A 22,838-nucleotide genomic window follows, 5' to 3' on the forward strand; every position below is an offset into this window, starting at 1 on the left:
GATGCTTTTGATTAGGTATATGCAGAGAAATTAATACAGTTAGCAGGAATCTTAATCTTTGTCCACTCTGGTTAACAAATCCATAAAAATGCTTTAATAATTCAGTGAGTTTACCTGTGAACAGCTGAAATATATAGACCAAGAAAGTCCCAAGTTCAGTGCTAAGGACAGAACAAGCATTGCTTCATTTTAAGCGTTAAATACATGCAATTTATTTTTAAAAGAGCACATTTGAGATGGTGCTCCCATTAAGAACACTCCACTCTGATTGAGATGAGAAATGTATAAAAGTTTGCATTTTTAAAAATATTTGTATTTTTATTTGTTTTCACTATTCAAATGTCATTTACACATTTCTGGTCAGCAGGCTGTGGGTTCAAGGTTCAAACCCTGCTCTGCGCTGCTGTTTTTCAAGAGACGTTCAATTGAGTTAAATAATTGTAACCAGAAACATATATTTACATTAGTCTTTTCAGATGCTGACTGCCCTGTGCAATTTCAGTATTTGTCATTTTTTCCCTTTTTTTTTCATTCACAGGATGTGGGCTTCGCTGGCTAGGCCAGCATTTATCGCCCATCCCTAGTTGCTCTTGAGGTGGTGGTGGTGAGCTGCCTCCTTGAACTGCTGCAGTCCATGTGGTGTAGGTACACCCACAGTGCTGTTAGGGAGTTCCAGCATTTTGACCCATCGACAGTGAAGGAATGGCGCTATATTTCCAAGTCAGGATGGTGAGTGACTTGAAGGGGAACTTCCATGTGGTGGTGTTCCCATCAATCTACTGCCTTGTCCTTCGAGATGGCAGTGGTCATGAGTTTGCAGGGTGCTGTCAACGGAGCCTTGGTAAATTCCTGCAGTGCATCTTATAGATGGTACACACTGCTGCTACTGTGCGTTGGTGGTGGAGGGAGTATACGTTTGTGGATGTGGTGCCAATCAAGTGGGCTGCTTTGTCCTGGACAGTGTCAAGTTTCTTGAGTGTTGTTGGAGCTGCACTCACCCAGGCAAGTGGAGAGTATTGTATCACACTGCTGACTTGTGCCTTGTAGATGGTGGACAGGCTTTGGGGAGTCAGGAGGTGAGTTACTTGTTGCACAACTCCTAGCCTCTGACCTCTTGTAGCCACAGTTTTTATATGGCAAGTCCTGTTCCGTTTCTGGTTAGTGGATGTTGATAGTGGGGGATTCAGTGATGGTAATGCCATCGAACATCAAGGGGTGATGGCTGGATTCTCTTGTTGGAGCTGGTCATTGTCTGACACTTGTGTGGTGCGACTGTTGCTTGCCACTTGTCAACTCAAGCCTGGATATTGTCCAGCTCTTGCTGCATTTGGACACTGACTGCATCAGTATCTGAGGAGTCGCGAATGGTGCTGAACATTGTGCAATCATCAGCGGACATCTCCACTTCTGATCTTATGATGGAAGGAAGGTCATTGAAGCAGCAGTTGGGCGAGGAACTCCTGCAGTGATTTCCTGGAACTGAGATGACTGACCTCCAACCACCACAACCATCATCCTTTGTGCTAGGTATGACTCCAACCAGTGGAGAGTTCCCCCCCTGATTCCCATTGACTACTGTTTCACTAGGTCAAATGCAGCCTTGATGTCAAGGGCAGTGACTCTCACCTCACCTCGGGAGTTCAGTTCCTTTGCCCATGTTTGAACCATAGCTGTAATGAGGTCTGAGCTGAGTGGCCCTAGTGGAACCCAAACTGGGCATCAGTGAGCAGGTTATTGCTAAGCAAGTGCCGCTTGATAGCACTGTTGATGAACCCTCCTATTACTTTACTGATGATCGAGAGTAGACCTGATAGGGCGGTAATTGGCTGGGTTGGATTTGTCCCACTTTTTGTGTACAGGACATAACTGGGCAATTTTCCACGTAGCTGGGTAGATGCCAGTGTTGTAGCTGTACTGGAACAGCTTGGCTAGGGGCATGGCAAGTTCTGGAGTTCAAGTCTTCAGTACTGTTGCTGGAATATTGTCAGGGTGCATAGCTTTTGCAGTATCCAGTGCCTCCAGCCATTTTTTGATATTACATGGAGTGAATCAAACTGACAGAAGACTGGCAACTGAGATGGATCATCCACTCGGCACTTCTCGTTGAAGATTGTAGCAAATGCCTTATCTTTTGCACTGCTGTGCTGGGCTCCTCCATCATCCAGGATGGGGATATTTGCGGAGCCTCCTACTCCAGTGTGTTTAATTCTCCACCACCAGTTATGACTGAATGTGACAGGACTACAGAGCTTAGATCTGATCCATTGGTTGTGGGATCGCTTACCTCTGTCTATCACTTGCTGCTTATGCTGTTTTGGCATGCAAGTAGTCCTGTGTTATAGCTTCACCAGGTTGACACCTCGTTTTTATGTATGTCTGGCGTTGCTCCTGGCATGCACTCTTATTGAATCAGGGTTGAGCCCCTGGCTTGGTGGTAATGGTAGAGTGAGGGATAAGCCAGGCAATGAGGTTACAGATTGTGTTCGAGTACAATTCCATGCTGCTGATGGCCCACATTACCTCATGAGTGCCCAGTCTTGAGTTGCTAGATCTGTTCGAAATCTATCCCATTTAGCAGCGTGGTGGTGCCACACAGCATGAATGAGGGTATCTTCTATGTGGAGGCGGGACTTTGTCTCCACAAGGACTGTGCAGTGGTCACTCCTCCTACCAATACTCTCATGGACAGATGTATCTGTGGCAGGCAGGTTGGTGAAGATGCGGTCAGGTATGTTTATCCCTCTTGCTGGTTCCCTCACCACTTGCCACAGACCTAGTCTAGCAGATACGTCCTTTAAGACTGTACTAGCTCGGTCAGTAGTGGTGCTACTGAGCCACTCTTGGTGATGGACATTGAAGTCCCCCACACAGTACATTCTGCACCATTGCCACCCTAATGGGGTTCAACATGGAGGAGCACTGATTCATCTGCTGAGGGAGGGCGCTATGTAGCGAACCAGTAGGAGAATTCCTTGCCCATGTTTGATCTGATGCCATCAAACTTCAAGGGGTCCGGACCCCATGTTGGGGACAACTCTCTCCCAACTGTGCTGCCATCTCTGGCGATGGTGGTGCCTGAGACATTATATGTAAGATATGATTCTGTGAGCATGACTGTCAGGCTGTTGCTTGTCTGGCCTGTGAGACCACTAGCCAGATGTTAGGAAGGAGGACTTTGCAGGGTCCGGTGCCTAGGTTGATGCTGGGTGGTCCGTCCGGTTTCATTTCCTTTTTTGTGACTTTGTTGCAGTTTGACACAACTGAGTGGCTTGCTGGCCATTTAAGAGCCAACCACATTGCTGTGGGCCTGGAGTCACACGTAGGCCAGGCCAGTTAAGGACGACAGATTTCCTTCCCTAAAGGACATTAGTGAACCAGATGGGTTTTTAATTCCAGTTTTTTAATGAATTCAAATTCCACCATCTGCCGTGGCGGGATTCGAACCTGGTCCCCAAAGCATTACCCTGGGTTTCTAGATTACTAGTCCAGTGACAATACCACTACGCCATTGTCTTACCAGAGGTTTGGTATTTGTACAAATGTGGATCTTGGTTTTTTCCAATTTTAACTTTGGACAATGCATCTTAGAAATGAACAGCAACTGCTGATGATAGCACAGACCTTATGAGCTTGGATGTATCATTTAAAAGGACGGTTTACATTTTTGTTTTATTTTTCCCCATAATGGCAGGAGGAGGAACTCTATGCTTGTCAGAGAGGCTGCAGACTCTTCTCTATCTGTCAGTTTGTTGATGATGGTGCTGACTTAAACAGGACCAAAAATGAATGCGAATCAGGTAAGATTTTAATTCTGGATTGGCATGGTGTGCTGTGGTCATATACAGAACCTTTGGCTAAACGAGAACCTGATGATGTGTGGATCCTGTTAGATTTTAAAATCTAACCTAGTCAAGCCCACATCTTTAATGATTTATACTGCAAAAAACAGTTTGAGACTTGCATCCATTGAGTTACTCTACACTACTGTTAAGATAAGAACCAGCTGTACTTATTTATATAGTGCTCTTAACATAAAATGTCCCAAGCCCTTCACAGGAACGTTGTGAAACAAAATTTGACACAGCTATTTAAAAAGCAGTTGGGGCAGATAAGCTTGTTCAAAGAGGTGACTTTTAAGGTACCTCTTATAGGAGTAGAGAGATGGAGGGGTTTAAAGAAGGAATTCCAGAGTTTGGGTCCTTGATATCTGAAGGGATAGCCACCAATGGTGGATTGATTTTAAAATCAAGAATGCGCAAGGCCGGATTTGGAGGAGTGCAGATATTTTGGAGGGTTGCGCGATTGAAGGAGATTAGAGATGGGGATGTGCGAGGTCATGGAGAGATTTGAAAACAAGCATGAGCTTCTTAAACAGGTGCCATTGTATATTAGCAAGGATAGGGGTGATGGGTGAACAGGTCTTGGTGTGAAACAAAAACAAAAATACCTGGAAAAGCTCAGCAGGTCTGGCAGCATCTGCGGAGAGGAACACAGTTAACATTTCCGTTTGCATTGAGCTGAAGGAACAGCACCTCATCTTCAGACTAGGTACTTTACAGTCTTACGGACTGAATATTGAGTTCAACAATTTTAGATCATGAACTCTCTCCTCTATCTCCCACCCCCTGTTTTTTCCAATAATTTATATAGAATTTTCTTTTCCCACCTATTTCCATTATTTTTAAATGTATTTCCATCCATTGTTTTATCTCTACCTTTTAGCCTATTTTGATTCTTTCACCCCACCCCACCCCACCCCACCCCCACCCCCACTAGGGCTATCTGTATTCCTTGCTCGCCCTGCTTTCTACCCTTAATTAGCACATTCCTTAGATAATATCACCACCTTCAACACCTCTTTGTCCTTTTGTCTGTGACATCTTTTGGTTGTCTCCAACTATCACTGGCCCTCTGACCAGCTCTACGCCCCCCTCAAACCAGCTTATATTTCACCTCTTTTCTATTTTTACTTAGTTCTGTTGAAGAGTCATACAGACTCGAAACGTTAACTGTGTTCCTCTCCGCAGATGCTGCCAGACCTGCTGAGTTTTTCCAGGTATTTTTGTTTTTGTTTTGAATTTCCAGCATCCGCAGTTTTTTGCTTTTATCTAGGTCTTGGTGTGAGTTAGGTCTTGGGCAGAGTTTTAAATGACTTCCAGTTTACAGAGAGTAGAATGTGGGAGCCCTGCAGTGGAGCATTGGAATAGTCCAGTCTAGAGGTACCAAAGACAACAATGAGGTTTTCAACAGCTGAGGTAGTGATGGGTTTGGGTTGTGTTATTGAGATGGAAATAGGTAGTCTTAGTGATGACAGATAACAACAAACCCATGTTACAGTGCTCTGGTTGCTGGCTTTGGATATTTGGCAGTGTCGTTGAATGGCAGAGGGGATTGTGAAAACAGGTAAGTCTTTATTATTGTTCTCTTCAAATACACAAACCATTAGAAATACTGTATGACTCAGTTGTTGACTTTTTTTCAATGTCATGGATGAGTTCATTCAAGATATTATTGGACTCTGAGGCTGATGATTAGTGTACTGTTTGCCATGTTGTGTTTTGAGATCTGTGCTGAAGCCATGCTGTACTAACATTCTGGTTTTGTTTTTGGTTACTGAAAAAAACCTGGTCAATACCTTTTTATTAAAACAATATGTGCTACTTCAAAAAAAAATGATGGGTGTAGGAGAAAGAAGGCAGGCATGAAGAAAAAAATTGTGATTCTTAATATTAGGATAAATCAGAAGAAATAAACATAGAGCTTAAAAGGACAGATTGAGAATGCTGTAGAAAAACATACTGAGCATAATTATTGTTTTAAGTGCTTATTAAAATGTAATATTGCCTAAATAAGACCACTCCTGGCATTTGAGTGACTTCACCAGTGTAAAGGTGTTTGTTTGACAGGGTGGATTTGGGGTCCTAAGCCTTAAATACATCAGCTGTGCATGTGCTAATTTTAAATGTACACCCTTCTTCCTGGAAGCCAAAAGGAGACTAGATTGTATCATTTTGTTAGTGTTTAATTGCCCTTTGAATTCATGATTTAACATATTCCCTACTCATGCAGCACCTCTTCCTCTACTGGAGATCTGATTTAATTGGACAGAAATATCATAGTTTACAAAGGTGTTGTTAGGTTTATTTAGTATGTTGCTACAAATGCACTAAAGGAAAAATGTATTGAAGATGGTACTCTTCAATGCTGTGAAGTATCTTGTGTGATACTGTTTAATCCCTTACCTGGAATTGCTTCCATCTGACCTGTACCCTACCCAAATCATGTTCAGCAGGGAAAAAATCTGAGTGTTTTTCCCAGTTCGTGGACCATGGTTTGGAGTTTCTCACACTTAAAACTCCTCATGCATTGTGATAGTAAAACAAAACCAATATGTACTAATAATAAAGCTAATCAAATGTGAAGAGTAGCTTTATTACAACATTAAGCATAAATTGAATTGAGGTCCCTGGGCTTCAAGAACTCCGTGAACTACAGTGTATACATATTTATGCAAGACTGTTACATAGACCATCTTGGTAACTTTGGTCCTAAGCTAAAATACTTTCTTTTTACAATTTACGTGCCTTTTTAGCTTGTGCTGAAGCATATAAACAGCAAGGTGAGCAATTTGCTTGCAACTTGGGATGTGAAAACCAGCTGCCATTTGCTGAACAGAGACAGAAACAGGTAAGAGGAAAACAGGAGAGAACATATAAATTGAATGGATACCAGTTACAATTAGGAAGAATGAAAGTTAATAGAAGGGAATAGAAATATGAAAGGCATGGAAGCAAATTAGTTAGAAAAGAATGAATACCAAAATAACAAAGTCCTAATGGAACCTCTGAATAAAAGATTTCAATAATTTAAGCTTTAATAGTGTGTGTGCTTGTGTGTAATGTGCAGAGACGAGAAAGGGAAAACCTTAGAATTATTAAAAGAAAAATATGGAAAAAGTGAAGTAAAAATGATCAATAGTTATAGAAATGTTGGAAAGAAAAAATAAATGGTTCTGATCTCTGGCATAGGATTGGTGGTAATTCAAATGTAAGCTCTCCTACTTTAACAAAACTCACGATCAATAATAAAACCAACTGGTAACAAGATGGTGAAATGTTCATTCAGAGCAGTGTATGTCCAGTAAGTCAGCTAGGTTGTTTCCATACCAAATGTTAGATTTTGAGAAAGTTATCTAGCTAATTTTTCCTGTGGCTGGCATTGTTGGTGCTACTTTACCACATCTATCTTCTGCAAAAGTTAAATATATGGAAAAAATGCAAATTTTGTGAAGTTCCCCGACATGCTCTTGAAAATGTCCATTCTTTTATTTTTGAGAAGTAGAGGAAACTTAAAAAAAAACATGGTCAGAAGAGCTGAATTCCAGAAGTGGGGTAAGAGTGACTGCCTTTGAAATCAAAGCAAATCCTTTCACCAAGTGTGGCCTCAAAGAGCCCAAGTAAAGCTGAACTCATTTGGGACGATTCTCCATTGTTTGGAGTCATATCTAGCACAAAGGAAGGAGGTTGCTGTTTACGGCGGTGAATCATCTTAGCCCCAGGAATCACTGTAAGAATTCCTTAGGATAATGTCCTAGGCCCAAACATTTTCAGTTGCTTCATCAATGACCTTCTCAGCTCACTGTCGTCTTCTGCAGCAAATATGGTAGAGATGTTGTGCCAGATTTGGACTTGAGCCACATCAGGTGATGCTTAACAGAGTTGATCATCATGGTGCCAACCATTGTTATGAGATGGAAGGCTGCCTAATTGAACATTTATCCTCCATGAACAATTGCCTGTTCAGAAGGGAGCACAATTCCTTGAATTGTGAATGCTCACAAATGTGTTTTTGAAAAAACATTTGGTCTACCTACCAGCTTGGCATCCTGTCCTAACTGACTGGAAAGTGCAGCATAAATTTTGGCATCTGCGGGCAGGAGTACAAAGAAGTACTTTTGGAATTCAGGAAATGGATTGTGCAAGCACTGAGGCCGAGCAGCTGAATAGCAGACGTTTTCAGATGGCACTGGTCAAATAATATCATTTTGAGCCTTCATCCTTGTCAGTAGGGAGTCCTGTAGGCTTAAAGTGCTTTTTGGAATGCAAGCGAGATGGGTACCTTGTTTTTGATCATTTGGGCAGGAGTGCAGGTGTTGGCTTCCCTCATTACCCTATACTAGTGGTGAAGTTTTTTTATTTCCTCCCTTTTTTGCCCCTGAAAAAAGTGTCTTAGTGCTTGGCACAGGTCTACAGGTACAGACCTTCCTCGGTTACAATAACTTAGTGGCCATTCTTCATTTGTGATTGTGGAGAGTGATTGTCAGCTTGATTATGGATTGTCACAGCCAGTCTGCCCCCTGACTAACTCCCAGTTAGTTTTCTCATGTGAAAGTTACAGTTAATAAAGGAGAAAAATGTTAGAATTAATTTTTTTAAATTAAGCTCTTTTAAAAACACTAAAATGAGTGACAAAGAAAAAAGATGTCAGTTATAGGTGCAGAGAGGAGTATTAGAAATGAAATTGGAAAACAGCAATGAAGAGATTGAAAACTTTGTAGATTGTATCTGTAGCTTGTCAGCTGTGGGAGACAGAGAATTTGGTGGATGAAAATCTGAAAAAGTTTTAAGAACTCCAGATCTAATCCAAAATGCATGTTGCATCAGCTATGTCATGTAATTTCATAGGAATTGTTAACAAGTGATCACCATTAAATATAAACTTTGTTCCCTTTCCTGTTTTAACTTGGAATGGAATATATTGTTCTGTTATATTTTAAATGGCAAATTATCCTTTTTCCCCCCACAGCTCATGTCAATGGTGCCAAAAATCCACTTTGTTTACCCCGTAAGCATAATGTCTGCTTTCTACAGTGACTTAATGAATTCGGCTCAGAGCTTCTTCACCTCATGGACCTTCTACCTGCAAACTGATGATGGCAAAGTCGTTGTATTCCAGGTAACAGAACTGCATTTTCAGCTGGTGAATTAAATGAAGTGCATAAATAAAAGGAAATGGTGCTGACCAAGTGTACAGCATCTGATATAAGATGGTCTAAAATCTTTGGATTTGATTCTTTAACTGCCTGGAGAAAAGGTCTAGGTGAAAAATGTTAACTCCTTGCTAGATGTTGATGAATCTGCAGTGTATTTGTACCTTTCTGTAGATTTTGTTTTTCTCTCTAATGTATACTATTATTGGTTTGTTTGAAAAGAGAATTATATACACTGCATCTTTGAGAAAATAATTCATTTTCACCAAGGAAATGCATGAGAATGAAGGGAAAGAAGGAAAATATTCAAGCAATTAGAAGAAAAAAAGTGGAATGCAGGCAGTACAGAATTGAAAGTCAACAGAAATAATTGGAACTTTGACCACTAGAGCTTAAATGTTCACTAGGTTCTGATGTCTTAGCAGATTTTTGTATAAAAATGTTGCTTTCACACTGGAGTTCACGAAGGAGTTTCCAGAAATGTTCTTAACCACCGTGCATTCAGAATACACTTAAGTAGTCACTTGGAGGAAGCATGCTTGGTCTATAACTAAAATGTTCATGACCTCAAACCTTACCCATGAGTTGCCATTTTAAGCTACAGTAAACATAATGTACTTCAATGTCAAAACTTTGCTAGTTTATAATCTTTGCATCTGAAAATTTTTGCATTGTATATAAGGAACTTGATTATATTTTTTTACCATCGCATGTGCCACTCAGTTTTTGCCCCTCCTCCCATAGTGTCTTTATGTGGATTGATTATATGATGCTCGCAACCCTCCAGTACCTTGTCTGTAGCTAATATAAGACAAGTTGTGCGCACTAATTGAGTGAGTTTAGTGGAAACCACAGCTAAGCCTCATTGTGTCCTCACTTGATTTCTACACAGTTTTTATTCCTCCAGCAGCTATCAAATAAGATTCCTGTCCACTCTTTTCTGTCAAATCCCTCCATTGCCCATTTCTCCCCTGGCTGAGAATTAGCTAATTCTGTTTGGATTGGGGATTGACAACAGGACCTTCTAATCTGTAAGGTTTGGAATCACACTATTGAATCCTGACATTGAATGAGTTTTCAGCTGTAGCCTTAAATTCTGCACTGTCTTCAAAATTCTTTGATTAGTTGTCAATGAGGCATCATCCTCACGTACTTGAATGTCCTTGGAAGATAATTTATGCACATTTTGTCAGCATAAACCTACCAGTGCTAGTATGACTATAAATTTAAACTCTGAAACCGTTCCTTATGCTGTAACTTTTGCAACATAATTGTTTCAAGTTTGTGATCCAAGAATCAGGTACAAGTAATAATGAATGTTGAAGTATATGTTTTTAATCAAATCAGTCAACTGCACAGCAATCCCATCACTTAACTTTTCATGAAGTGCGTGTGCTGGATAGATGGTAAGTAATTATAAACTAATTGAAAGTTGTTTCTAGCGAAAAAGTATTTAAAAAACCTGGAAGGCTGAATTAAAATAGGAAAAACAAAGGGGAACATAATTAGGGAAAAGCAAGAGATAGTTTTCAAAATATATTAAAATTGCTTTAGATTATTTATAGCTTGGGGTTAATATTGTAGAAAAGCTACTTACGCTTGATTAGTTTTATTACTGTCACATATTAGTTTTTGAATCAGTATTACAGTACAGGTATAGAATCTGGATGACATGCTCACTTTCTGGACCTGCCAGATATCTTGGTTAAAAGGTTCTTATACTGAAATCTGTACTTTGGCAGCGAAATACTTTGAATTTCCTCTGTCCAGGTCTGGCTTTGAGCTTGTGGATGATTTTCACAGAAGACTTTATGTTGTAAGTTGAAACTATAGTAAATTTTTTCTCTCTGCCTTTTTTTTTCCAAGTCTGAACCAGATGCACAGTTTATGGTTCCACAATTTGAACTTCAAACAGAAAATATAAAAGAAACTTCTCAGGCATTGTCAGGTAAATCCTTTTTTTTTTTGTTCCCCAATCTGTGTCAAATGCCCATTGTTCAGTTAAAAAGGGTTAATTTTCAGGTATGTGGCAAAGCAGCTTTTTATCTTGGCAAAGGATAATTGGGGCTAATCAACCAAATGGTAAGGCTGAATTACTTGGGATTAAAAATGGAATTGCAACATTCCAGATGTTTAAATACCTGAACTGCTACATACTGCCACTACTGATCAAGTGGAGTAGGATTCAGTCCAACAGTACAGCACAAATTTAACACATCCTATGATTTTAAAAAAAGCACGGGATTAATTACAAGTGACTCTGTGGCTACATTCACTATTGACTTGAAACTTACAGACCAGAATGTTGGAGTGTGAATCCAGGTTTGTGCTATCTAACTTATTTTAGCTAGAATTGTTAATGGTTCCCTTCCATTTCAAGACTCGTCATCATCCTGGTCTCAAAAAAACTTTTACAAACTAAAGCACATTTACCAACCACCTCTTCCCTTTCAAATCTTGTTACTATGTCCTTAGCACTCAGATCCGTGCTCATCTTTCCCGCACCTCTTTGCTTAAGTCTCTCCAGATGGATCGCTGCCATTCCCATACCACAGTACTGGGTCCATCAAAAGTCATGTATAACATTCTTGTTGACTGTGATCAACCTTAGTTATCCTCTTTGACCTTCTGACAATCTTTGGGATGATCGGACACGCCATCCTATAATTGGTCTTCTTGAATCTTAGCTTGCTAGGATTTCCCGTGCTTGGTTTTGCTCCTACTCATCCAATTTTATAATCAGAGCACTTTGATTACTGACTTCTCTTTCCAGCCAGCTCACCATAGCCCCAGAGTTCATCAAAGATCTGCTGTTGACCTCTTGACCCACATGTCTGCATATGAGCTTAGCCATATCTCTCCAATACCTCTTTGTGCTGTCAGACAACACTCTTCTGCTATTTCCCTATAGCCTTCATTTTTTTTTTCCTTTTTGAGTGTATATTCAATTCCCCTTTGAAAGTTACTATTAACACATTTTCTTCACTGCTTCCCTGGTTCCCTGTGTCCTCTTGATTCTGACACTCCTGCTAGTGAAAACAGTTTCTCCCTACCTATTTTATCAAAATGGCATATAATTTGGACACCACTATTAAGGCGAATATTCCCAGCTTCTATAGTCTCTCCAGACAACTGGAGTCCCTCAACATGGTACTTTTCTAGTAAATCTCGTCTGCATCCTTGCCAAGACCTTGACATTCAGTTTTGCATGAGCCACAATTTCCTCCTGCACACTGGGGAAAAATAAATCCATCATCTTTTGACCCCATCATAAACTTGTAGCTGTGGCACAGGCTCCTTCAATCTCCTCAGACTGTTCCAGTGTTCTCTTAGCCAGATTTCCAGCCTCCATAGACATCAGCTCAACCAAACTTTGTTGCCAGTATACTATTGTATACCATTTCAGTTCTCACTGCAGAAATACCTGTTGAAATGTGCACCTGTGAGACAAAATGAGTACAGGGATTTTTAGGTTTTGACTGTCCTCCCACATTGTCCCTGCTCATGGTGGAATAGCGTACTGGTGTACCACCCAGGATCATCTGAAGGATCTTGGACAAGTGTTAGAGGGCTACTAACAGCCAGAGAGCTTTAACCCAGCAAAAGTTGCACCTTTGGTTGAGGCAGTGGATGGGGTGATGTAGAAGGAGAAAAACGTACCATCGTGCTGCTCAGGTTGGAAAGATGTAACTAGTGGAATGCCACAAGGATTAATCCTGGGGCTCAATTATTTACTGTCTATATTAATGACTTGAAGGAGGGGGCAGAGTGTAATGTATCCAAATTTTCTGCTGATACAGAAATAGGTGGGAGTGCATGTTGTGATGAGGACATAAGGAATCTGCAAGGGGATATAGACTGCTTAAGTGAGTGGGCAAAAACCTGGCAGATGGAGTTTAATGTAGAAAAATGTGAGGTCATGCACTATGGTAGGAAAAATCAAAAGACAGACTATTATTTAAATGGAGAGAGACTCCTTAAAAAGTGCAGCACAGAGGGATCTGGGTTTTCTTGTGCATGAAACACAAAAGGTTAGCATGCAGGTGCAGCTAGTAATTAAGAAGGCAAATTGAATTTTAGCCTGTATTGCTAGGGGGTTAGAGTTTGAAAGTAGGGAAGTCTTGTTACAACTGTACAGCGTTTTGGTGAGGCCACACCTGGAGGACAGTGTACAGTTTTGGTCCCCATGTGTAAGAAAGGATATACTGGCATTGGAGGCAGTTCAAAAGAGATTCACTAGGCTGATTCCTGGGATGAAGGGGTTGACTTATCAAGAATGGCTAAACAGGGTTAGGCCTTTATTCATTAGAGTTTAGAAGAATGAGGGGCGATCTTACTGAAACATACAAAATTGTGAGGGGGCTTGACAGGGTAGATGTTGCTACTAGTGGGGGAATCTCGACCTAGGGGACATATTTACAGAATAAGGGGTCATTCATTTAATACTGAGATGTGAAGGCATTTCTTTGAGGGTAGTGAATGCCTGGAATTCTCAACCTCCAGAGTTGTGGAGGTTAGATCGCTGAAAGTATTTAAAGAGGAGGTAGATAGATTTTTAAAATATCAGGCTTGAGGGCTATGAGGAATCGGCACAAAAGAGGGGTTGAGGCTTGGGGCAGATCAGTCTTGATCTTATTGAATGGTGGGGCAGGTTTGAGGGGCCGAATGGGATACTCCTGCTCCTATTTATTATGTTCTTATAAAGTATCTTAGAATTTTTTTTCTCTGTTAAGGCTACTGTATAAATGTTTAATTATGATGCACCAAACTGCCTTGGACTTGGAATACTTCCCCCATATCATTTAAAGGATTTCCCTGTACCTCTTTTGCACTTCTGCACTACTTGAATTCTTATAAGTGATTTTTTTTTCATCTGTAGCTGCTACAATGCCTTGTTTCTCTCTACTGAGTCATTATTGTGGTCATTGTTGCTCTGAGCTTCCCTGACTTCCTCCTAATATACCATTCTATACACCCTTCTTCTCTGTATCATTGCTGTTTTGAAATTGGACCTCATCATCCAAATTTTGAGCTCAATTAATTCTTTCCCTGATCAAAACTAGGTTTCCTTCCTCTGTCCATTTCTAACCATCATCAAACCTTTAACACTTACTTAAAACCTGATCTTCTTTCCAGCTGTCTTCAGCGTTGGTACCTTGAGTTATGGGTATTGACCATGCACCTAGGTTGCTAGCAAAAATGGTACTAGTGCGGGGAATTAAGTACTGTGCCTGAAAATGTCTCTAATGTTCTTTATCAATAGATCATATAGCCAAAGCTATTTATGATGATACTCGAAAAGCTTTCAGAAGGGAACATGGAACTGGCTTGTATTTGAAAGAAGGTCATGAGCAGGAGTACCAGAGTGTCTTGGAATGTTTGTCAAGGTAGATATTTTGGTGAATCGTGACTCAGAAAAACCAAGATATAAGATTGATGTGATGTGGTATCAGTCTAAAAATTGTTGCTTGTAGTGGATTATTTGTGTTCTAAGGGTTACCGAACTAAGGTGAATAGATGAGTTAAGATACATGTCAGTCATAATCTAATGTGGGGGCTTGCTGTGTGCAAATTGACTGCTGCGGTTTCTACAACAGTGACTACACTTCAGAAGTTATTTCATTGTCTGCCAAGTGCTTTGGGATATCCTTTTGGTTGTGAATGGGGCTATATAAATGCTAGTCTTCCTTCTTTAATTGAATGATGAAACAGGGTATAGGGACTGAATAGCCTACTCAGTTCCTATGCTATTGAATCTTGATTGCAGTCCATCGATTGCTGCTAGAAGGGAGTAAAGTCAAGTGATAGGTTCAAAATACTGGTGGAAATTCTTTCAAAGACAGATATGAGCTCTCCTTGGATAATAGACTACCAATACCCACCTTCGGAGCTTAGATTTGAACTTCAGCAGCTAGATGATCAACAATAACTAGAAAATTGTCCCAGGGTAAGTCACCACTTTGAACTGTTAGCATAGAAATAATTATAAAATTGTTGTAGCCAGGCTTTTTTTAAAATCTATTTGACTACATTGTAAAATATCACATTTAATTCATTTTACTTAATTTTTAACTTTCATTTTATTTTTGTTCTTTTATTCATTTGCGGGATGGGGGCTTCGCTGGCTGGGCCATCCCTTGTTGCCCTTGAGAAATAGTGGTGAGCTGCCTTCTTGAACCGCTGCAGTCCATGTTGTGTAGGTACACTGTTAGGAAGGGAGTTCAAGGGATTTGACACAGTGACAGTGAAGTCAGGATGGTGAATGACTTGGAGGGGAGCTTCCAGGTGGTGGTGTTGTTTCCTTCCCATGAGCAATAGGCTCACTAAGGCACCACAATTTTCTCACCTTACTTTCTGTATGGCACATGACATTGAGGACTCTCCCCAAGCTGGTAACATAGCTGATGCCAATGCCCCACTGTCCCACTGAGCAGAGTCAGAAAATGGGTGATACTTCACAAGAAGGGAAGCAGGGCAGGTGACCTGCTGTGGTCACTCTTGCAGTCTTCTTGGTACAACCTTGCGCAAAGGCCTGGAACTGTGTGCCTTAGGCAAGGAATGACAAGAAGGGAGAGCAAAAGAAATATATTTGCGAAGCTTTTTTGTTCCAGTTCTTTTCAGTAATCTACATCAGCCGTAATGGGCTATGAAATACAGGATTGCTAAATGCAAACTGTTTGTCTTATTTCAGGAATGCAGGGATACCTCGCTGGATATTAACCACCACCCTGGTGCTCTCGGTGCTGGTGCTGCTGTGGATCTGTTGTGCTACTGCTGCCACAGCTGTGGAACAGCACATTCCATCAGAGGTAAGACTGATGTTATCTTCCTAATACTACCAAATTTGAAGAAAATAGCTGCAGATTGAATGTAGTTACTCAGGATGAGGAAAGTATTTGTGAAGGGTATGGGCATGAAAACAGGCAGCTAAATTTCAGCTAAGTGAACTCTGAAATGGTACCCGCATGGGCCCCAGCTGTGCCTGTCTCTTTATGGGGTATGTGGAACATTCCTTGTTCCAGTCCTACTCCGGCCCCCTTCCACAACTCTTTCTCCGGTACATTGATGATTACTTCAGTGCTGCTTCATGCTCTCGTCGGGACTTGGAAAAATTTATTAATTTTGCGTCCAATCTCCACCCCTCCATCATTTTCACGTGGTCCATCTCTGACACTTCCCTTCCTTGACCTCTCTGTCTCAATCTCTGGTGATAGACTGTCCACCAATATCCATTACAAGCCTACTGACTCCCACAGCTACCTCGACTACAGCTCCTCACACCCCGCTTCCTGTAAGGACTCCATCCCATTCTCTCAGTTCCTTCGCCTCCGTCGCATCTGTTCTGATGATGCTACCTTCAAAAACAGTTCCTCTGACATGTCTTCCTTCTTCCTTAACCGAGGTTTTCCACCCACGGTCGTTGACAGGGCCCTCAACCGTGTCTGGCCCATCTCCCGCGCATCCGCCCTCACGCCTTCTCCCTCTCAGAAACATGATAGGGTTCCCCTTGTCCTCACTTATCACCCCACCAGCTTCCGCATTCAAAGGATCATCCTCCGCCATTTCTGCCAACTCCAGCATGATGCCACCACCAAACACATCTTCACTTCACCACCCCAGTCGGCATTCAGTAGGGATCGTTCCCTCCGGACACCCTGGTCCACTCCTCCATCACCCCCTACTCCTCAACACCCACCTGTGGCACCTCCCATGCCCACGCAAAAGATGTAACACCTGCCCTTCACTTCCTCTCTCCTCACCGTCCAAGGGCCCAAACACTCCTTTCAAGTGAAGCAGCATTTCACTTGCATTTCCCCCAACTTAATCTACTGTATTCGTTGCTCCCAATGCGGTCTCCTCTACATTGGAGAGACCAAACGTAAACTGGGCGACCGCTTTGCAGAACACCTGCGGTCTGTCCGCAAGAATGACCCAAACCTCCCTGTTGCTTGCCATTTTAACACTCCACCCTGCTCTCTTGCCCACATGTCTGTCCTTGGCCTGCTGCATTGTTCCAGTGAAGCTCAACACAAACTGGAGGAACAGCACCTCATCTTCCGACTAGGCACTTTACAGCCTTCCGGACTGAATATTGAATTCAACAACTTTAGGTCTTGTCCTCCCTCCTCCATCCCCACCCCCTTTCTGTTTCTTCCCCCGTCCTTTTGTTTTTTTTTTCCAATAATTTATATAGATTTTTCTTTTCCCACCTATTTCCATTGTTTTTAAATCTTTTATGCCCCCCCACCCCCACTAGAGCTATAACTTGAGTGCCCTACCATCCATTCTTAATTCGCACATTCGTTTAGATAATATCACCAACTTCAACACCTCTGTGTTCTTTTGTCTGTGACATCTTTTGATGATCTACTATCTGCTCCTATCCTAACACCCTCCCCCCACCTTAAACCAGCTTATATTTCCCCCTCCTTGTAAAGAAAGATCAGTTCTGTTGAAGGGTCACGAGGATTCGAAACGTCAACTCTTTTCTTCTCCGCCGATGCTGCCAGACCTGCTGAGTTTTTCCAGGTAATTCTGTTTTTGTTTTGGATTTCCAGCATATTGTTTATTCCAGTTTATTGTTTTTATCTCTGAAATGGTTGTTGCTGTGGGCCATGTTTGATCATTCTTTTCACAAGGTGTTTTTATATTTGGCAACTTGTAGCATCTCCTGTAAGAAGTTGCCAACTCTGAATTGTCAAAGACAAAATTACAGTAAAAACTGTAGGGAATTTTACTAAGGGAACTAAGTGGCTATGTTACTGAACCAGTAAACTATTGCTCTGGAGACAGGAGCTCAGATCCCACCACGACAGCTGGGGTGGAATTTAAATTCAATTAATTAAATCTGAAATTTAAAAACTACCCAGTGATGGTGAACATGAAACTATTCGATTGTCATAAAAATTCAGCTGGTTCATTAATGTCCTTTTGGAGAAGGAAATCTGCTGTCCTTCCCTGGCCTGGCCTACATGTGACGCCAGAACCACAACAATGTGAATGATTCTTAACTGCCCCTTTTTAAATGCCCTAACAAGCCACTTAGTTGTGTCAAACTGCTACAAGAAAGTCAAATAAGAATAAAAACTGGACAGACCATCCAGCATCGACCTAGGCAGACCTTGTTCACCAACCTGCAATATCTTCCCTACTTAAATTTGGGGACTTCTGCCAAAATTGGGAGAGCTGTCCCACAGGCTAGTCAAGCAACAGCCTGAGATAGTCATACCTTGTCCCAAACTTCTTCATCATCATCCCTGATAGGTCCTGTCCCACCAGCAGGATAGACCTAGCAGAGGTGGTGGCACAGTAGTATATAGTCAGGAGGGAGTAGCCTCAGGATTCCTTAACATTATATCCCATGTAGTCTCATGGTATCAGGTGAACAAGGAAACCTCCTGTTGAGTACCACCTACAGCCCTCCCTTCCAGCTGGTGGTGTTGTTTCCTTCCCATGAGCAATTACTCCTCAATGTTGCACACCATGGAAGAAGTTCTGAGTGTAGCATGGGCACAGAATATGCTTCAGGTGGGAGGACTTCAATGCCCATCATCAAAAATGGCTCTGTAGCACCATTACTAACTGTGCTAGCCAAGTCCTGAAGGACATATCTGCCAAATGGGCCTGCAGCAGGTGGTGAGAGAACCAAAAAAGAGAGAAAAATCTACTTGACCTTATCCTCAATCTACCTGTCACAAGTGTATTGGTCCATGACAGTTTAGGTACCTTTGACCACCACACAATCTTTTGGAGAGACAGTCTTTGTGGGGATGAAGTTCCATCTTATCATTGAGGATCCCCTCCGTCCTGTTGTGTGGCACTTCCACAGTACAAAATGGAATAGATTCATAATAGGTCTAGCTGCTGAAAACTGGGTATCCATGAGGCGTTCTGGGCCATCAGCTGCAGAATTGTATTCAAACACAATCAATAACCTCATGGCCCTGCATATCCCTCACTCTCTCATTACCATCAACATACGAATTAGGAGCAGGAGTAGGCCACTTGCCCCCTCGAGTCAGCTTCACTGTTCAATAAGATCATGGCTGATCTGAATGTAAACTCCACCCCACAATTCTGCCTACCCTGAGAACTTTGCACCCCTTTGTTAATCAAGAATTTATCTAGCTCTGCCTTAAAAATATTCAAAGAATACGCTTCCAGCACCTTTTGAGGAAAAGTTCCAGACTCTCAGCCCTCGGAAAAAAATTCATCTCATCTGTCTTAAATGAGTGACCCCTTATTTTTAAACAGTGACCCCTAGTTCTAGATTCTCCCACAAGAGGTAACATCCTCTCCACATCCACCCTGTCAAGACCCCTCAGGATCTTAAAGGTTTCAATTAAGTCCCCTCTTACTCTTCTAAATTCTAGTGGATACAAGCCTAACCAGTCCAGCCTTTCCTCATAAGACAACCCACCCATCCTTGGATTAATCTAGTAAACCTTCTCTGAACTGCTAATGTATTTACATCTTTCTTTAAATAAGGACACCAGTACTGTACACAGTACTTCAGATGTGGTCTCACTAGTACCCTCACATTATACTCCATTTGCCAGAACTTTACCACTCACTTAACCTTTCTGTCACTTTGTAGCCTCCTTACACCCTCCTCACAATTTACTTTCCTACTTAGGTCACTTCAGTCCCTTCATCCAAGTCATTTATATAAATTGTAAAAAGTTGAGGCTCCAGCACTGATCCCTGTGGCACACCACATGTCACATTTTGCCAACCTGATAAAGACCCATTTATGCCAACTCTTTGCTTTCTGTTAGCTAACCAACCTTCTACCCAGGCCAATATGTTGTCTCCTACACCATGAGCTTTTATTTTCTGCAATAACCTTTGATGTGGCACTTTATCAAATGCCCACTGGAAATCTAAGTACAGAACATCCACTGGTTCCCGGAGCACATGTGGCTCCTTCAAAGAACTCCAGTAAATTGATTAAACATGATTTCCCTTTTTTATTCATTCATGGGATGTGGGCTTCGCTGGCTGGGCCAGCTTTTATTGACCATCTCTAGTTGCCATTGAGAAGGATGTGGTGAGCTGCTGCCTTGAACCACTGCAGTCCATGTGGCATAAGTACACCCACAGTACTGTTAGGAAGGGAGTTTAGGATTTTGACCCAGCAACAGTGAAGGAACAGCGATATATTTCCAAGTCAGGATGGTGAGTGACTTGGAGGGGAACTTCCAGGTGGTGTTCCCATGTTTCTGCTGCCCTTATCCTTCTAGGTGGTAGTGGTCATGGGTTTGGAAGGTGCTGTTGAAGGAGCCTTGGTGAATCTCTACTATCTCTTGTAGATAGTACACACTACATACTTGCAAAACCATGTTGACTCTGCCTAATTGCCATGAATTTTTCTAAGTGCCCTTCTATAATATCTTTAATAATAACTTCTAACATTTTCCTTCTGACAGATGTTAGGCTAACTGGCCTATAGATTCCTGCTTTCTGTCTTCCTCCCTTCTTGAATAAAGGAGTTATATTTTCTATTTTTCAATCTAATGGAACCTTCCCTGAATCTAGGGAATTTTGGAAAATTAAAACCAATGCATGAACGATCTCACTAGCCACTTCTTTCAAGACCTTAGGGTGAAGTCCATCTGGACCTGGGGATTTATCAGCCCACAACCCCAACAGTTTGCTCATTACTACTTCCCAGGTGATTTGTAATTTTCCCAAGTCCCTCCCTCCCTTCCATTTCCTGATTTACATATTTCTGGGATGTTACTTGTGTCCTCCTATAGTGAAGACTGAAGCAATATACCTGTTTAATTCATCCGTCATCTCCCTACTTTCCATTATCAATTCTGCAGACGCACTCTCTATAGGAACAGTGCTCACTTTGTTAACTTTTTCTTAATTAAATATCTATAGAAACTCTTACTACCCATCTTTATATTACTAGCTAGCTGTGTCTCATACTCTAATTTTTCCCTTCTTATTAATCTTTTTGTCATTCTTTACTGTTCTTAATATTTTTTCCAAGCTTCTGACCTGCCACTTGTCTTTGCATAATTATATGCTTTTTCTTCATGTTTGATACCGTCTTTTTTAGTTAACCACGGATGGTGGGCCTTCCCCTTGGAATTTTTCTTTCTCACTGGAATGTATACGTATTGTGTATTCTGAAATATCCCTTTAAATGTCTGTCACTGAACTTCTATTGACATATCCTTTAACCTCATTTGCCAGTTCACTTTAGCTAGCTCTGTTTTCATGCCCTCATAATTGCCCTTAGTTAAGTTTAAAATACTAGTCTTGGATGCACTCGTTTCCCCCTCAAAATGAATATAAAATTCAATTATATTATGATCACTGCTACCTAGGGGTACCTTCACAAGAGGTTATCAATTAATCCTAATTTGTTGCTCAATACCAGGTCTAGTAAAGCTTGCTCTCTGGTTAGCTCCAGAATGTGCTGTTCTAAGAAGCTATCTCAAAAGCATTCTATGAACTCATCCTGCCTTTGCCCACCTGATTTTTCCAGTCTGTGTAGATTAAAATCCCCCATGATTATTGCTGTACCTTTCTGGCGAGCTCCCATTTTCTTTTCTTTTATACCCTGTCCTACTGTGTAGTTGCAATTAGGAGCCCTGTACACCACTCCCACAAGTGACTTCTTGCCTTTATCGTTCCTCACCTCAAACCAAACCGCTTCTACATCCTGGTTTCCTGAACTTAGGTCATCCTTCTCTAATGTGCTAATACCATTATTAATTAATAAAGCCACCCCTCCACCTTTTCATAACTTCCTGTCTTTCCAAAATGTCTCATACCCTTCAATATTCAGGTCCCAATCTAAGTCATCCTGTAACCATGTCTCTGTAATGGCTATCAAATCGTACTTATTTATTTCTATTTGTGCTATCAGTTCATCTGCTTTGAATGCTACGTGCGTTTAGATACGGAGCCTTTAATTTTGTCCTTCTATTATTTTTGTAGCGTCCAGCCTTATCTGCTGATTTACTCTTAGAATTGTACTCTGTCCCTTTCTGTCACATTCTGTTTATCATTTCCCATATTAATACCTGTCTCTCTTGCCTTGCCTTTACTCTTTGGTTTACCACATCTTCCCAAATTTGATCCTTTGCCCCTGCTATTCAGTTTAAAACCCTCTCTACTTCCCTAGTTAGTCAGCTTGCAAGGACACCAGCCCGAGCACGGTTCAGATGTAGACTATCCCAATGGTACAGATCCCACTTTCCCCAATACTGGTGCCAATGCCTCTCAAACTGGAACCCATTTCTCCCACACCAGTCTTTAAGCCAAGCATTCATTTCTCTAATTTTATTTGTCCTATGCAAATTTGCATGTGGTTTAGGTAATAATCCAGAAATTATTACCTTTCAGGTTCTGCTTCTTAATCTGGTGCCTGGCACGTCATACTGACTACACAGAGCCTCCTCTCTCATCCTATGTCATTGGTACCTACATGGACCACAACTGCTGGATCCTTCCCTTCCCACTACAGGTTCTTCTCCAGCCCTAAGCAGATGTCCTGAACTTTGGTACTGGGCAGGCAACAAAGCTGCCTGGACTCTTGCTCTTTGCTACAGAGAACAGTGTCAATCCTCCTTACTATACTGTCCCCTATTACCACTACATTCCTTTTTTGCTCCCCCCCACTTGGATGGCTTCCTGTGCCATGGTCAGTTTGCTCATCCATCCTACAGCCCCCACTCTCATCCAAACAAGCTGAAAGAACCTCAAACCTGTTGGACAATTGCAGAGGCTCATGCTCCTGCACTCCTGCTCTCTGGGTCCGCTTACCTGCCTCATTCGCTATCACACCCTCCTATCCCTGGCCACTGGCCAAACAGGAAGACCTTATCCT

At 41.6% G+C, this 22,838-nt stretch overlaps 1 protein-coding gene across 1 annotated transcript in view; it reads left to right on the forward strand.

The window, feature by feature from the left end:
* tmem59 (transmembrane protein 59) overlaps positions 1 to 22,838 on the forward strand; it is a 34,427-nt gene that overhangs the window by 6,204 nt on the left and 5,385 nt on the right. Inside the window, exons 2-7 of the mRNA XM_041208791.1 lie at positions 3,692 to 3,797; positions 6,593 to 6,687; positions 8,806 to 8,955; positions 10,856 to 10,937; positions 14,253 to 14,376; positions 15,681 to 15,798. Of these exons, the coding sequence (XP_041064725.1) occupies positions 3,692 to 3,797; positions 6,593 to 6,687; positions 8,806 to 8,955; positions 10,856 to 10,937; positions 14,253 to 14,376; positions 15,681 to 15,798 (675 nt within the window). The remainder of the gene's footprint in view (positions 1 to 3,691; positions 3,798 to 6,592; positions 6,688 to 8,805; positions 8,956 to 10,855; positions 10,938 to 14,252; positions 14,377 to 15,680; positions 15,799 to 22,838) is intronic.

This window comes from Carcharodon carcharias, chromosome 16 (assembly GCF_017639515.1).
Source record: "Carcharodon carcharias isolate sCarCar2 chromosome 16, sCarCar2.pri, whole genome shotgun sequence".
NCBI classification, from domain to species: Eukaryota; Metazoa; Chordata; class Chondrichthyes; order Lamniformes; family Lamnidae; genus Carcharodon; species Carcharodon carcharias.